Consider the following 15,469-nt stretch of genomic DNA (forward strand, 5'->3'; position numbering starts at 1 on the left):
TTATCTAGATTTAGCCATATGCACTTTCTCTTTTCTCCCTATTTTCTTTGCTAAAATACTTTAAAGCAAATTCCAGACGTCTTGTTGTTTAACCCTGGACATTCCAGAATGCCTCTCGGAAAACGTGGACATTATCTCACACAACCACGGTGCCACCCTCGTGCCTAAGAAAATTAGCAATTATCTTTATGTGTCATCAAATGCCTGCTGCATGACTAGAGATCCCCAATTGAATATAAAATTTTGCAGTTCATTTGTCTGAATCAGGATCCAAACAAGATCCACATATTACATTTGTGCATTATTTATCTTGTATCTTTTTCAGTCAAAAGCAGAGCCTTTCTTACTTTTTATTCCATGCTCTTGACTTCTTACAGAAACCAAGTCGGTTGTCCTGTAGAATGTCCCACATTCTGTATTTACCTACTTCCTTCTGTGTGGCGTCATTGAACTTCTTCCCCTGTCCTCCCTCTTTCTTTTTGTTTTCTCAATTGGATGCTTAAGACACCCCTTGGGCTCCCCTGCTTTTTTGTCCATATTGCATACCTTCTGTGATAGTGTAGGCTCCTTAAAAGGTGAGACCACATCTCCCCCAACTTTCTGCTTTTTCCAAATGAGGTCTAATACATTGCGTATGCTTTAAAAACCTTCAGTGGAATTATCTAAAAAGAGCTTTGATTCCTCTTGTAAAAATGTGAACTGGAGGTATTCTCAATGGGAAGAAATTTATATTGGGATTACATTGCCAGAGAAATCTCAGTGACGTGGGTCACTATTTCCTAATTGGCATTGCAAAACTGGCCACCCAACGTAAAGTGGCATGTTCTTATATGTGAAGATTCTTACAATTTGGACCATTATAAAACACTTAGGTGAAATTTCCAAGTCTCCTCCATTGTCTCTGGGTCCACGTAGAAGTGATTTCAGAGATCACTTGTGTTGTGCATTCGGCATGAAAACCAGGTCACTAATCATTTTTCTGATCAGGAGAATTTAATTTTGCTTAGTAGTCCAGCAATCAAACTGAAAGGCCGACTATAAAAACACTATCACGTGTATCCTTTGTTGTTGATAACTAACTGCAATCCAAGCTTTAAGAACTAAGAGGGAGTAGAAGAAACTTCAAAAGGTTGCATGATAAATGTTTTTGACAATGTGTCAGCTGAACATTAAACAGGATCTTTGTAAATCCTCTCCTTCTAAGTGGTTTAAACGGAAAGTTTTAAACTTCTTCCTTCGTCAGTATTGGCTCCAGATATCACAGTATCTTAGGGTTAAAAGAAAGAAAGAAAGAAAGAAAGAAAGAAAGAAAGAAAGAAAGAAAGAAAGAAAGAAAGAAAGAGGAAGATACTTTATCTGGCATGTATATTTTCCGTCCCCTCTGTGAATGTGGGAGTGCTGGAAACAGGCTCACCTGAGGATCTCTGCCTCCACGTCTTGGGCATCCTCCTTTCATCGGCTTGGAACATGCCGCCGTTAAACTGGAACGATCGATGACCTTTTGTAACCTGATATGACCATGGACACACAATTATGGAAATGCAAACGAATAAGTGTAATAATAATGCTCTGCCAGTTTTGGAGGAAATCTCCAATTTTCCAGACTGTCTCACAATGAGAACGCTGTGGGTCCTCACATGGACAAAATGGGGTCTAGAACTAGGTAGTACGGAAGGAACGTGCCTGCGTGTGCTTGTGTGTGTTTGCTTGCACTATCGTGTTTCAGAGAGAAAACACACGTGTAAACCAAGGGCAGTTCCTTGGCACGTGTGTGAATTTCCTAGGCTGCCGCAGCAAAGTACCCAAGCTCAGGTGACTCGAAACAGCAGGAAGCAATTGTCTCTCAGTTCGGAAGACTAAAGGTCTGAAATCAAAGAGCCAGCAAGGCTATGCTCCTTCCGAAGGCTCTCGGGAAGAATCCTCCTTTGCCTTCTTTTGCCTTCTGGTGCTTCCCAGCAGGCTTTGGTGCCCTTGGCTTGTAGCTGCACCGCTCTCCAGCTCCAGAGTGTCACATGGCCAACCTCTTCCCGTGTTTCTCTTCTCGTAAGAGCACCAGGCATCCTGGATGAAGGGCCCACTCTAATCCAGCTTGACTTCTTTGCACCAAATTACATCTTCACGGCTCTCATTTCCAAATAAGGTCATGTTTTAAGGTTCTGAGGGTTAGGACTTCAGCATATCTTTTTGAGGGGATATAATTCAACCCAGAACACGGAGTTAACGCCCTTCTCTTTTGACACCACAGAAACTTCTTTGTCCTCGTGCTTTTTAACTTAAAGACTAAATATCTTAACACCAGACCCAGATCATTTTGAGTCACTGGAGGCTTTTGAAGGAAGGTGGCAGTTAGCATAGACAATAGCAGGTATTCTAGATAAGATGAGGAAAGGAACAGGGGCGCCTGGGTGGCTCAGTCAGTTAAGCCTCTGACTCTTGATTTCGGCTCAGGTCATGATCTCGAGGTTTGTCAGTTTGAGTCCCAAGGTGGGCTTCATTGGACGTTGCAGAGCCTGCTTGGGATTCTCTCTCTCTCCCACTCTCTGTACCTCCCCCACTCTCTTTCTCTCTCTCTCTCAAAATAAATGAATAAACTAAAAAAAAAAAAGTTGAAGGAAGGAGCAAAGGCCCACGGGGCAGTGCTGAGTGGGCCTCTAGGTAGCAGGAAGTGGAGGTCGAGAGGCAGAAGAGGCAGGTGCTCAGGCAGTGCAGTTTCCTCCTCCCAAGTCCAGCTGACGTGCGACTGTTTCCTATGACTTTCTAGCTGGAAAGCTTGGGCAACCTGCAGCAGTCTTAGCTGCCTGCCTCTAAAGTGAGGTTTCTCAGAGGATTATTGTGAAAGGAATGGAGTATTTAGGACTCCTAGCACAGTGCCTGGTGTAGGAGCTAACGTGTTAGTTCGGAGTTCGGATGCTGAGCGCGATAAGCAAGATGATGGAGGCATGCGGAAGTCAGGTTAACATCAACAGGGTAGGAAATGGTCAGGCACTAATGTTTTGGAGATGGAGCGTGGCATAAAAAGATAGTCTTTGAGAAAATGTTGTCTCCTAGGGGCACGCAGGGGGTCACAACCAGGAAAAACATGGAATCGTGGTGTACAAAAATGGAGACCAAAAGAAGAGTCGCTTCTAAGAGAAATGGAAGGAACCTGGCAGCTAATGGGGAGGGAAAACTGAAGGAGGGGAGACCCACAGAGGGCTGATACGTGGAAACCCTGGTGGCCACAAGAGTGCTGTGTCACTGATCAGCAGGACGGCGGGAGGGAAGCCAGTTGAGGAAGAACATCTTGAGTTTGGTCTTAGACTTGATGCGTCTGAGGTGACAGGGAAGCCACCTGTGTACGCACATAAGAAACAGTAGGAGAGGTCAACCCAGGGGACGCGTGAGATGTGCGTGGGGGTGAGCTTCAGGACCACCAGCGGGGCAGCCCCTGCCGGGCCCCGGCACACCGCCCATGGGGCAGGGAACACTGGTGTCATGGTGTGCCCTCAAACTCTAACTCTGAACTCATCCTCTCACTGCCCCCAAACGCTTCCTTCACGATTTCTCTCCTGCACCATGCTCTGATGGCTGTCATTAGCCTTGGATTGCTGTTGAATCTATGTCGCACGGAAACTTCTTTTTTCCCTTCCTTTCCATGTATTGTAATTCTGTTCTCTTCCCCCTCACCTTAATGACAGCGCCCAGCCACCCCTGCTGGGGGCCTCGCAGCCATTTTTTGAAGTGCCTTCTCTGTCATACCTGGCACATTTCTTCTGTTTTAATAGAGGAGAAATTCATGGTTCATTGCAAGCAAATTGGGACGAGTGCTACAGGCTCAAGGGGTCATGCGTGTGAAGGATCAGCCATTGTAGGAGAGTCGAAATTGAAATGAATGACTTATGGGTGCTCCCTCTTCCCTGGGCTTATGCCAAAGAGGGGTGGTCCGCGAGACTTTGACACTCCTCGCTCTGCCCCTCTCCTCCATGGTCCTGAGCATCCTAGCTGCGGTTCTTGAACCCGATCCTCGATTTCTACCACCTGCGATAGGAGCTTGCTCACGAGTTAGCCTGTCTGGAGTGGCAGAGGGGGCCGGATGTGCTGTGGATTTCCTGAGGACAAAAACGCGGGCTAGTTGAAGAGGAGATAGGGGTCAGGTCAGGAGGGTGGCTAGGGAAAGGCTGACGAGGTCCACCAGGAGACACCGGCTCCTTCAGATCATCAGAGTCTCAGGATAACATGATTTCTGTTCCTGGAATCTGTGTTAAGGCCAGGAAACAACTTTTGTAAAGTGTATTTTTAGGACTTTTAGAGGAAATTATGCGGGAATTTTAAAAGACTGAAGACGGGTGAAAGAGAGAGAAGAGAGAATAAGTGACAACTTATTCTCTTATTCTTTGGTGAAGACGCTACTCTTGTTTTTTTAATATGGGTTGCCATCCTTTTGCCTTTCATGTTGAATCAGTAGCCTCCTACGTACCATAGCCATGGCTCATGTCCAAGTGCAGTTTCTCGTACGTGTGGTTTGTGGCAACAAGGACTAAAAACTTTCCACCTGAAAGGAATTTTGCCTGATGTGCAGGGTAACATGTGCCTGGGGTTAACACCCCCCCAAAGATCTTCTTTCCTTCATACCAATATCACCAGAGGCTGAATTATGAGGGTTAAAAAAAGAAGAAAAAAAAGCGCTTGCTTGGAATGTGAAAAAAAAATTAAAAACCTGAATGTAAGCCATAGAGAAAAAAAGTTCCGCTGTTGTGTTTTGAATACATTAGTGGCCCCTGCAGAGACTATGGTTCTGGGTATCTTTAGATCTATAATATGAACCCGTTCTCCATTACTGCAGAATCACTACGAAAAACTTTTTTATGGTTTGTTATTCATCCTGGTACATCTAGATGAAGAAATCACTTTGAGAGAAATCTTGACTGGCGTTCCAGTTGAAGACTTGTAACTTTTGTTAGTAGATTTCGCCTGTCAAAAAAATAAATAAATAAAATAAAATAAAATCAGACAGGAGCTATAGTGGCCTCTGTAAATAGCCAGTAAGAGCGCCCAGTAAAAATGTCACTCTGCCATTGTGTCATCCTCCTTCGCTCCAGATTCGTATCTCCTCCTCTGGGAGACACGGCTTCCTGCTGTATGGTCTTCCTGCTGTATGCCAGTGGTTTAAGATGTGCTTTTAAAAAAAAAAAAAGTCTGTAAATCTGACCTTACAATAGTGAGATCTTATTGCTTGCGTTTAATTTTCCCTTAGCTTTCACTGAGCAATAGTAGAAAGAAAATCATCTGCAGCTTCTGGGTCAGTTGACACGTCCAAGAAAACGTACTCACGCGCAATATTGTCGGCACCATTTGTAAACTGAGTTGAAGTAAATGCTACGCGAGCAAACGTGGGCATTATTAAAAAGGCAGTTAAGGTTTAAATGAGAGTCATCCCTATTTCCCCTTCATAAGTAGTGTCCCCTCCCCGTAGTCACAGTTCAGGTGTCATTTCTGTTTGAGGGGTAAGCCAATCAGTGGATGATGGTTGACACCAAGATTTTATAATCCTAATAGATGTTTTATGGCACAAACCTTGAAAGCACCTGACATGTTTTAAATGGAAGAGAGACCATTTCCATTGAAAAATAAACCTGGAATTTTACTGTATGTAAATCGTATCTTAATAAAAATACAAAGAAGCCTGCCCTTTCCAGTTATCTTCTCCTGAGGTCAAAATATGAACATCACTCCTTGCTTCCTTAACTTTCCGTTCAGAATACACATGGGGAAATCCTTCTATGTCTCTCCTGCCCACGGAATGCCGAATGAGCCACGTGTCTTCTCTGAAGTAAGAGAGTAAATTCAAGCCTCGTGAAAGGAACGTTAGGGTGACTTCATGTTTTTTAAGTAGGAAAAGCTTGAAATTTTTCTAACTTTTTGTTATGGAAACTTTCCAACATACACAAAAGTAGGGCGAATAGTAGGCAGAACCCCCACCTACCCGTCACCCAGCTTCACCCGTTTTCAACGGGTTGGCTTCTTTCGAGCAGCATCTTTAGCAAAATATTCTGCTTCTTTGTTCTTGTTGAAACTCCTCAGCGGGGCAGAGCTTGGGGCTAACGAGTTCCTTTCTGCATCTCACCCAGGAGAGGCTCATCCTCTGTCTCATTTCATGGCCACAGACTTAACCCAAAGTCCTCAAAATCAACGACTTTGAGGATCCCAATTTTATATTCATACAGGGCACAACTTAATCCGTGATTGTTTGGTTTACATATGCTTTAACCCAGTTTCTTTAAATAAAAGAATGCTACTCAAGATTCCCACTTCCCAGAGAACATGTGGAACACGGTCTATGGGACAGAACCAGGGAAAGGGTCCATGTGCCCTTTGCCCCTCACTGTATGGCAGGCTCAGAAAAATGTGCCCGTAGGCCTCGTGGTGATTTGCGAAAAGGCCAGACGTAAGCATTTGGCCAAGACTTGGCAACACAGAATGAGGCAGAATATAAGCATAAAATGCATTAAATTTCAAGTCTGCGAGGACTGGTTTGAAAACTCTTAAAAATCAGGAAGGCATAGTCCTGTAGCATGTGTAACAAAAAGGTAAGAGTCCACTCTGCTGACAGTGTTTTCAGAAGTGACTCAGGAGAAGGGCAGCCTTTTCCTGTTGATTCTGTTTTGAATGGAAAGTAGTTTTCCAAATTTCTCGCAACTGAGGTTTTGGTAAAGTTGGGGAAGTAGAGAGTTTGAGATTGTATTCTCTAGAGAGAGAGCACAAGTATTCTGGGTGATGAGCTGAGGACAAATATGCTTGCCCGGATGGCCTACTGAAAAAGGATCATAAAGTCATAGCTCTCGTAGGCCAGAATGGACACCTACCACCGCCCCCACCTGTGCAGCTGGCTGAGAGGTGAGCCAAAGGCCAGGTCAGATATCTGGAAAGACTTCTGGTCATTCATAAGACTCTGCCATATGCCTTGTATGCTGGGAACATTCTGATTATCTATCTATGTATCTGTCTATCTATCTATCTATCTATCATCTGTCTATCCAGTCATGGGCTCAAAGTCATGACCCCAAGATCAAGAGTCACATGCTCCACTGGCCGAGCCCACCAGGCGCCCCAATATCTTTTTATCACTATAGCGCAGTGTTTCTCCCTGCCAATGAATTTTTCCTTCATTAAATAACTTTTTAACCACTTTATAATTGAAATGAACCCTTCTGTTTCATCATTTCATGTTTGTTCAATTGCTTTAGAACTGCAAGAGATTAATAAGACTACACATAATTCCTTAATGCACGGTTTTACAAGTTGAGTGGTTTGCTTTGAATCATGTTTGTAATTTTTATGAAAATGGCATTGACTCCATACTCTTTACTCTCCCCCCAAACCAACAGAAAAGCTCTAGGACTAACACAGGTGCCATTCAGCAGGCCCATTAGCTCCCAGCGCGTCTCCTCACCCTGCGAAGTCCACTGACGTGTGTAATCTTTCAGACTTTAATTTGCTCTAATTATTTTCATATTTTAAACAAACAACTCAGATTACTTTATAACGTGCTCCCTTTTAAAGAGTGCGGCATACTCTCGTTGTTCTTGCAAAGCTTATTATGCCATTTACGTTTTGCTTCTGCAAAGTGTCATTCTTTGTTCCCAGCGGCCACAAAGCACCCCGAAAGTCGGCAAGTGTAACTTCCTACGGCAAGCTGCCTTACGTGGCATTTCAAGGCAGGTTTAGTTGGGAGAAAAGAACTGCCTTTTCAGTAGCGATGTAAGTGAACACAGCAGAGCTGAGAGATGAGGAATAATTTTGCAGAATAAACTGTGTAACTGTTCGAGTTGGAGTTTTTTGCTTCAAATTTGTGACCCCATGTTGGACATTCTGTTCTTTCATTATCATGGGCTTTTTTTCAGAAATAAACTCCAAGTTGTGATTTTTGTGTGTGTGTATGTCAGATCTGAAGGCTTTTGAGTAAAGAAGCCACAACTTGCAAGAATGTTCTTGCTCGTTCTTAGTGAGTAATTGTGGCCACTCTTGCACAGTCCTTGTGTCAGGTTCTGAGGTTGGAACTCTAATGGCCTAATAATTTTTTAGAATATGAGACCAGGAACGGCTGCCAATGTAAACGGCTGTTTTCCTTTCATCTAGTACATTTAACTTTTTTGGAAAGTGGTATATTATTCGGTTACTTTTCAATTTCTGAAACTGATTTTTTAGCAGATAATAAAAGTAATTTCTGGACACAACCGCTTTCTCCGATTAACCTTCAAAAGATCACGTCTTACATCTTTAAACTGTGAGCACGTTTGAAAAGGGGTCCCGTTTTGAAAAGCAAATGTAATTTCGCTTCTATTTTGATAACATTGATAAAATATGGCCGACTTGGACTTCCTGCCGCGTGAAGTGTGGAGAAAGCATCAGAGCTAATTCTGTTACCTGTCCGGTTAGAAATGCTTTCAGCCACACACCTGGGATACTGGCTTCTCGGCTGCCTCCTGACCCCTGAGTTCTTACCGGCCCCCCTGCCCCCTCTCCCTCTGCCTGCTCTTACGTGTGGCTGGCACCCAGTAGTCAGGTTTGCAAAAGCTTCTTCTACTTTCTTCCCCAAGGAAGTGTGCCATCTGCACCTGGTCTGAGACCCCTCTCCCCTGCTCAGAACCCCCTCCCAGCGTGACCGGTCCCCTCAGAAGTCCCGCCAGCGCCTTAAACTCAACTTGCAGAAAACCATCCTGCCCCTACCACCCCGCCTTGCTGCTTGTCCCTTCGGTAGCTCGTGGCGTCGTGTCCTGTGGCTGTTCAGTGTCAAGGCCTTGCGGTAACTCGGAGCCCCCCCCCCTTCCCTGGACGCCCCATTCGTGACTCTACCACCCCACCCCCATCCCTGTGCCCGCTGCCCTCTTTCAAGCCCTCGCGTGCCTGGCCGGCGCTTTTGCAGCGGCCTCCTTACCTGACCCCCAGCTTCACCCTGCAGAATGAGTTCCTCACAGTTCAAGGGCAAAGACATTGAGACACGAGCAGCACCAAATGTGGCCATGGAGCGAGGGAGAAAATTGGCTTCTGGCTTTGGCGTTTGGGAGGGAACCAGGGGCTGTGACGGACACGGACGGAGGAGCATGGTGGGGGCAGCTGGCAGGTGTGATGCGGCATCGAGAGGGCGGAGAGGAGATTGGGGTGTGGGGGGTGGGGTGGGGGGGAGACACTGCACGTGGCCATGCCCATGGTCCGCTGGTGGAGGAGGAGGGAGCCGACGCAGGAGGCGGGGAGCAATTTTTTGTGTAAGACAAGAGAGGTGTACATCTCCTTTATTTATTTATTTTTTTGTTCTGTGAAATAAAAAGTAAAGAAAAAAATCAAGGGCGTGTTGTATTCTTGAATGTGGCAGACACCAGACAATGTATTATCACAAAGAACGGTAATATCATATATGTACATATATGACACGTGTCTAGATATAGGTATTTGGAAGGTATAGTTGTATATCCTGTATTTCCAGAAACATAATAACCTTTAGTTTAATGTGCTGTATTAAGGACATTTGGAAGCCCTGATGATTGAAGTACATCTCCTCGGGGAGTGTAGTTCAAATATTTATTAGCTCCTTCCTCGAACATGAATCCGGCGTCAGGCGTGTGCCAGGCGTCGAGCTGGCTTGCCATTAGGCCTCCGGACCCGAAGAGGAGAGAGCCCTGAGTGTCCGTCGCTCTGTCTCGCACAGACCCAGACCCTGATTCCCTTAAACGCTGGATGGATAAAAGCCCAGAGGCCTCCGTACTTTGCTCTCAGGATGGATACCATCAAGCAGAGCAGGTGGGACAGCATCCAGGCAAAGGAAAAGGAAAGCAGGTACAGAGGGAGAAAGAGGCAGCGCCCGTAGCCAAATGTATAGGACTGGAAATGAGTCCGTGTTTTAACATGCCAGTCCGGTTTCCTTCGTACTGGCCACAGAGACCCGAGCGGGCCGTTTAACCTCACGGAGCCTCAATTCTGCGTTCTCTGAGGAACGTGAAGGAATACCTGCTGTCCGGGATTGTAGTGAGGGCTAAAAATAAAACCCACGGAGTCCGTGATAGTCCCTGTTGTCATTGACACTGAGGCGTCATGGGGCTCAGCCTGGCCAGAGCCAGAAGACCCAGATGCCCGAGTGCCATGCTCAGGAGCGTGAGCTGCTTCTCGGGGATGCTGGAGTATTGCGGAAGCATTTCAGCGGGGGGACTGACATAATTAGATTTCAGCTTAAGAAGATCACTCTGACAGCAGGGTGAGGGTGAATGGGAGAGCAGGAGACACTGGGGACAGAAAAACGTGCCAGCATTCTTCCTAATACAGTAATCATTACTCTCCCCAGTTATGCCAGAAGCGAAGCTGACGAGATCCTATTTATTGGTAACTACCAAAGGAAAAAGAAATGCCACTTGATCAACCAACTTAGGAACAATTGCATTCAGAGACCACAGTCACAGAATTATAAACAAGAATCGTTTCAAGCTCATTGGCAGACGTGGCTGAATTGTGAATTTAATAGTCAAGTATAACACCAAAGAGCCCCCAAAGCTTTTCGCCTCACCCTCCAATCATTACACTTTTTAAGCTAGAGGTTCTTAGCCTGGGGTTCATCCGTGGATGGGCTTCAGGCAGTATGCGGACTTCCTGAAATCAGCGGCAAAATCATAAGTGTACTTTTTCCATGTTGCGGAGTGAGCACATAACATGCTTCAGATGCTGGTTGGCTGCGTCTAGAACCCCAGAAAAGGTGAAGAACCACTGCCTATATCGGTATATACAAAAGACTGGCATGGCACTGAAGGAATTCTTTATTTTTATTTTTGTTAATGTTTATTTATTTTTGCGAGAGAGACAGAGCATGAGCAGGGGAGAGGCAGAAAGAGACGGCGACACAGAATCTGAAGCAGGCTCCAGGCTCCGCGCTGTCGGTGCAGAGCCCGACGCGGGGCTCGAACTCACAGACCACGAGATCATGACCTGAGCTGAAGTCTGACGCTTAACCGACTGAGCCAGCCAGGCACCCCGCGTTGGAAGAATTCTTAATGGACACCGACTTAGACATTCTCCCTGGACTTCAGACTCTTACATCAAGCCGCAACCCAGCGTCTTTGCTTGGATGTGTAGTGGGCGTTCCTGACTTACCGTATCCTAGGTTCCCCCATCCCTCCCTTAGCTTCCCCAACTGCATTCTTCTATCTGCTCCACCCAGAATCCTGGGGGGCTTTTTATTTTCATACTATGCATCCACCCCTTGGGGCTGTCATTCTGTCTTCAAATATATCAGGGATCCGACGCGTCCCTCACCCCCAGCTGCTACCAGCCACCACCCTGGTCCAGTTCCGCATCACCCTTCCCCAGTGTGTTTCAGTGGCCTCTCCCCGGCCTCCCTGCTCCTGCCCTCATCCTTCTTCCAACTATTCTTCGCAGCAGCCAAAGCAGCACTTGCCCGCAGCCCTGCGGTAGCTTTCCTTCTACCTCTGAAGGAAATCTGCAATTCTTCGCTGCCCCCTGAGGCTCTGTGTGACCTGGTGCAACTGGGCACCTGTGACATCCCTGACGTTGTGGCTCCCCCTGTGCTCACTCTCCACACTGGCTCTTGGAGTTCCCTCAGACATGCCACACCAGGGCCTTTGCACATACAGTATCCCCGGCTTGGCAGTTTTTTCCTGCAGATAGTCATATGACTTGCTCTCCTCCTTCAGGTCTCTGCTCGCGTTTTCTTGGGCCAATTGCAACATCTTCGGGGTCAGTCATCTTCTCAGTTAAGCATTCGACTCTTGATGTCGGCTCAGGTCATGATCTCGCAGTTGGTGGGATTGAGCCCCACGTTGGGCTGTGTGCTGATGGTGCGGAACCTGCTTGGGATTCTCTCTCTCCGTCTCTCTGACCCTCCCCTACTCTCTCCCACTCGCTCTCTCTCAAAATAAATAAATATCTTTAAAAATCGCAACATCTTTCCCAGCCCCACTCCAGAATATCCTCCTACCCCTGCTTTATTTCTCTTCTGCACTTATCACTGATATATTATACATATTGTATCCTTATTGTCTTACCCCCCAACATAATATAAGCTTCATGAGAGGGATTTTTTTTTTTTGGTCTGTTTTCTTTTACTGTTCTATTGAGAATACCTATCACAGTTTTTGACATATAACAGAAGGTCAGTTGTCTTCGCTGAATGAATTTTATTTTAAGACCTTTTTTGGCATCTTTGCAATTACTAGGCCATGTGTTTTGCTCACCGTAACTTTTATATATTATATCCATAATTATGGCATATTGTTTGAATGTGTTCTGTTTCTTTTCTAATTCACGTCTTTCCTTAAAATAGTCATTGATGCAATGACAATTACTCATCTTATGGTTTCTAAATTCCCCATGTTAACCTGAATTCTGTTTCCATCAGCCATTTGGCAACTGAAAGGGTTCCTCTCTGAACACTTCTGACAGGTTCCGCGAATTCCACACCATCCTTAATGACTTAAAAAAAGAAATTCCTTGGGGCACGTGGGTGGCTCCGTCGGCTAAGTGCCCGACTTCGGCTCGGGTCATGATCTCACAGTTCGTGAGTTCCAGCCCCGCGTCGGACTCTGTGCTGACGGCCGGAGCCTGGAGCCTGCTTCGGATTCTGTCTCCCTCTCTCTCTGCCCCTCTCCTATCACACTGTGTCTCTCTATCTCAAAAATAAGTAAAAAATTAACTGTTAAAGAAGAAAAGAAATTCCTTGGAGGTTACTATTAGTATCATTTGGAAGACCATCATGTTGGTCCAACATTACTGTTCCTAGCTGTCACCATACTTTTCAGAGCTCAGCGTTCCTTTAAGGTGTACTGATAGAGCCACTTTAATTAGCAATAGCTTTAAGCTTTATTACACGCTTTGGTTCTATGCTGGGAATGGAAGAGCCATTTTTATTAAATGAACTGGCACCTGCTAATGTGCCTCTTTTGTTTTCTTTTTTTAATGTTTATTTATTTTTGACAGAGAGAGAGACAGAGCATGAGTGGGGGAGGGGCAGAGAGAGAGGGTGACGCAGAATCGGAAACGGGCTCCAGGCTCCAAGCCGTCAGCCCAGAGCCTGACGCGGGGCTCGAACTCCCGGACCGCGAGATCATGACCTGAGCCGAAGTCGCACGCTCAACCGACTGAGCCACCCAGGCGTCCGTAATGTGTCTGTTTTATGTTTGGAGTTTGTTATACCAGTGATTCCTAAAGCAAAAACTACCTGGGCGTGTCATTAAAAGTCTGGTTTTGTTTGCCCGAACTCTGTGGAACAACAGTAATGGACTAGAGCCGAGACCTTTTTGATGCCAATTCGGGTGGTAAAACTCCTTTTCAAGGATGCTCATTTTTAATGTTTATGTGTTTATCTTACGTTGTTTCAGGCTTTGCAAGACGAACTAGAAAACCGCTCTAACCAAGTGCGATGTGCGGAGAAAAAACTACAACACAAGGAACTGGAGTCACAGGAACAGGTACTCTCCTACTTCTGCTTGGCTGGTTGGCTCCCTAACTTTCTCGGGGTCTGGGAGCTCATCTACTTCCTGTGTCCGCTGGGATGCTTTGGCTGCAGGTAACCGAGTGCTCCACCCCTGGTTGGCATAAACAGCTTAGGGACTGTTTACCTCACAAGACCAGAAGTCTGCGGGTAGGGCCGGGCTCTGCTTCTCTGCCATTCTCATGGCTCTACCTCCTATGGTGGCTTCATCCCCAAAGCAATCCAAGATGGCTACAGCAGCTGCCGTCATCCCACGTAGACCTAGCGACGTCCAGAGGCAGAAAGGGACTGTCTGTTTCCAGGGAGGCCTTCTGAAGAGGAAGACGACCTTTCCCAGAAGCAGCCCCCGACACACATACCTCCCTTCACGTCTCATTGGCCAGAACCGGTCACGTGCTCGGTCTGGCATGTCCAATCCCTGGCAAGAGAACTAAGGGACCCCAAACTGGCCTAGACCCATCAGGATCCATCTGCTGGCCAGGGACTAGGAGAGGAAGGATAACCTGCACCGGGAAGGGGGGAGTGTGCAGCTGACCGTGTCTGCCACGTCATCATACTGATGTAAGTGGACATTGTCGTACTCTCACAAATCAGGTTTTCTTCTGAACTTGACTTTTCTCCCTCTTTCCATTATGTTAATGAAATAAATCTAATATAACCACAATATTCTGGCTATGACAATAGCTAATGACCTATTCTGTTTTCAAATGACAGGATTATTGTCATCCAATTCTTCTGGTTGTAGTGAATTTGTCTTTGTGGCAATTTTGACGGTTTCAACTAAAAAGTCAACAACATATCGCGGCGCCTGGGTGGCTCAGTTGGTTAAGCGTCCGACTCTTGATTTTGGCTCAGGTCACGATCTCACAGGTCGTGAGAAGGAGCCCCACGTTGGGCTCTGTGCTGACAGTGCGAAGCCTGCTTGGGATTCTCTATCTCTGCCACTACCACCCCCCCCACCCCCGCACAAAAATAAATAAACACTTTTAAAAAGTCAATAATGTATCGATAGAGATCACAAGTCTTAATGAAACCTTTGATAAATGCGTTGTCCTCAGCCATCAGGTATAGGATTGCTAACATTCTTGTAAGTGCCACCAGCCATTATGCACAGAAACTGCTGTAGGTATTGACAGATCTTGTCACTTTGGTTGTCTCGTAGAAACATTAGGTTTAGAGAATTGAACTTTTTTCATCTTTGCAGATGTTTACAAACAGGATCGAAGATAGTGGCTTGCCCAAAATGGCAAATGTAAGCATCTAATAGATGCTGAATATTAATAATTTGGTGAACTGACTTGACCTCCTGTAACTCCTTCCTACTCTCTAGTATATGTCCTGTGTAACATACATACTGCGTATATATGCGTATATCATGTATTATACAATGTGCGTAAATATATATGGATACACGTGGATATATATGATTTGCAGAAAGTCTATTCTGTCAATAACAGGACTATAACACAGGGCAATTCTAGGGTGAAAAATTTAATAGTAACTACACGTTATCAGAGGCCTGTAAGATGACAGACACCGTCCCAGAAACATTACACATATTAGTTCATTTGGCATAATAGCCGTATCAGACCAGTATTTTCATCCCCGTTTCACAGACGGCACACTAAAACCCCGAGACGGTGAGCAACTTGTCCAAGCTCATACAGCTAGTGAACAGTCGAGGTGGGTTCAAACCCAGATTTATCAGAATTCCGAACCTTGCTCCTTTTTAGTTAATAAAAAGGCTGCACAGCAGTCACATACGGCTCCAGACACCTGGCCCAGTAGCCAGTGCCCTTGACCCTCCGTGGGCAGAGAACAGACTTGGCACAGACGAAAAGGCCTCCTCAGATGGCGCTTGTGCAGTGGAGTGTTCTGGGTGGGGCCGGTGTGGGTCTACTTGTCACTGAAGAGCAGCTGAGCTCACCCTCCGTCCAGGACACTCGTCACTAGAAGCCCGGCTGCTTAAAAGGCGGAAATGGTGCTCCCTCCTGGGCTTCT

General features: G+C 45.9%; 1 protein-coding gene across 12 annotated transcripts in view; it reads left to right on the forward strand.

Annotated features, from left to right (window-relative positions):
* The window catches only part of CEP112 (centrosomal protein 112), a 468,883-nt gene that overhangs the window by 361,195 nt on the left and 92,219 nt on the right, over nucleotides 1-15,469 (forward strand). For 11 of the 12 annotated variants that reach the window (XR_003416799.2, XM_027048061.2, XM_053211926.1 and 8 more), the window contains one exon: nucleotides 13,356-13,445. Coding sequence is in view for 10 of the 12 variants with exons in the window: in XM_027048061.2 (XP_026903862.2) it covers nucleotides 13,356-13,445 (90 nt within the window). In the remaining 2 variants the exon portion in view is untranslated. Of the gene's footprint in view, nucleotides 1-13,355; nucleotides 13,446-13,770; nucleotides 14,030-15,469 lie in introns of all 12 variants that reach the window. The other variant, XR_008294088.1, reaches the window with a different exon arrangement.

Source organism: Acinonyx jubatus, chromosome E1 (genome assembly GCF_027475565.1).
Source record: "Acinonyx jubatus isolate Ajub_Pintada_27869175 chromosome E1, VMU_Ajub_asm_v1.0, whole genome shotgun sequence".
NCBI lineage: Eukaryota > Metazoa > Chordata > Mammalia > Carnivora > Felidae > Acinonyx > Acinonyx jubatus.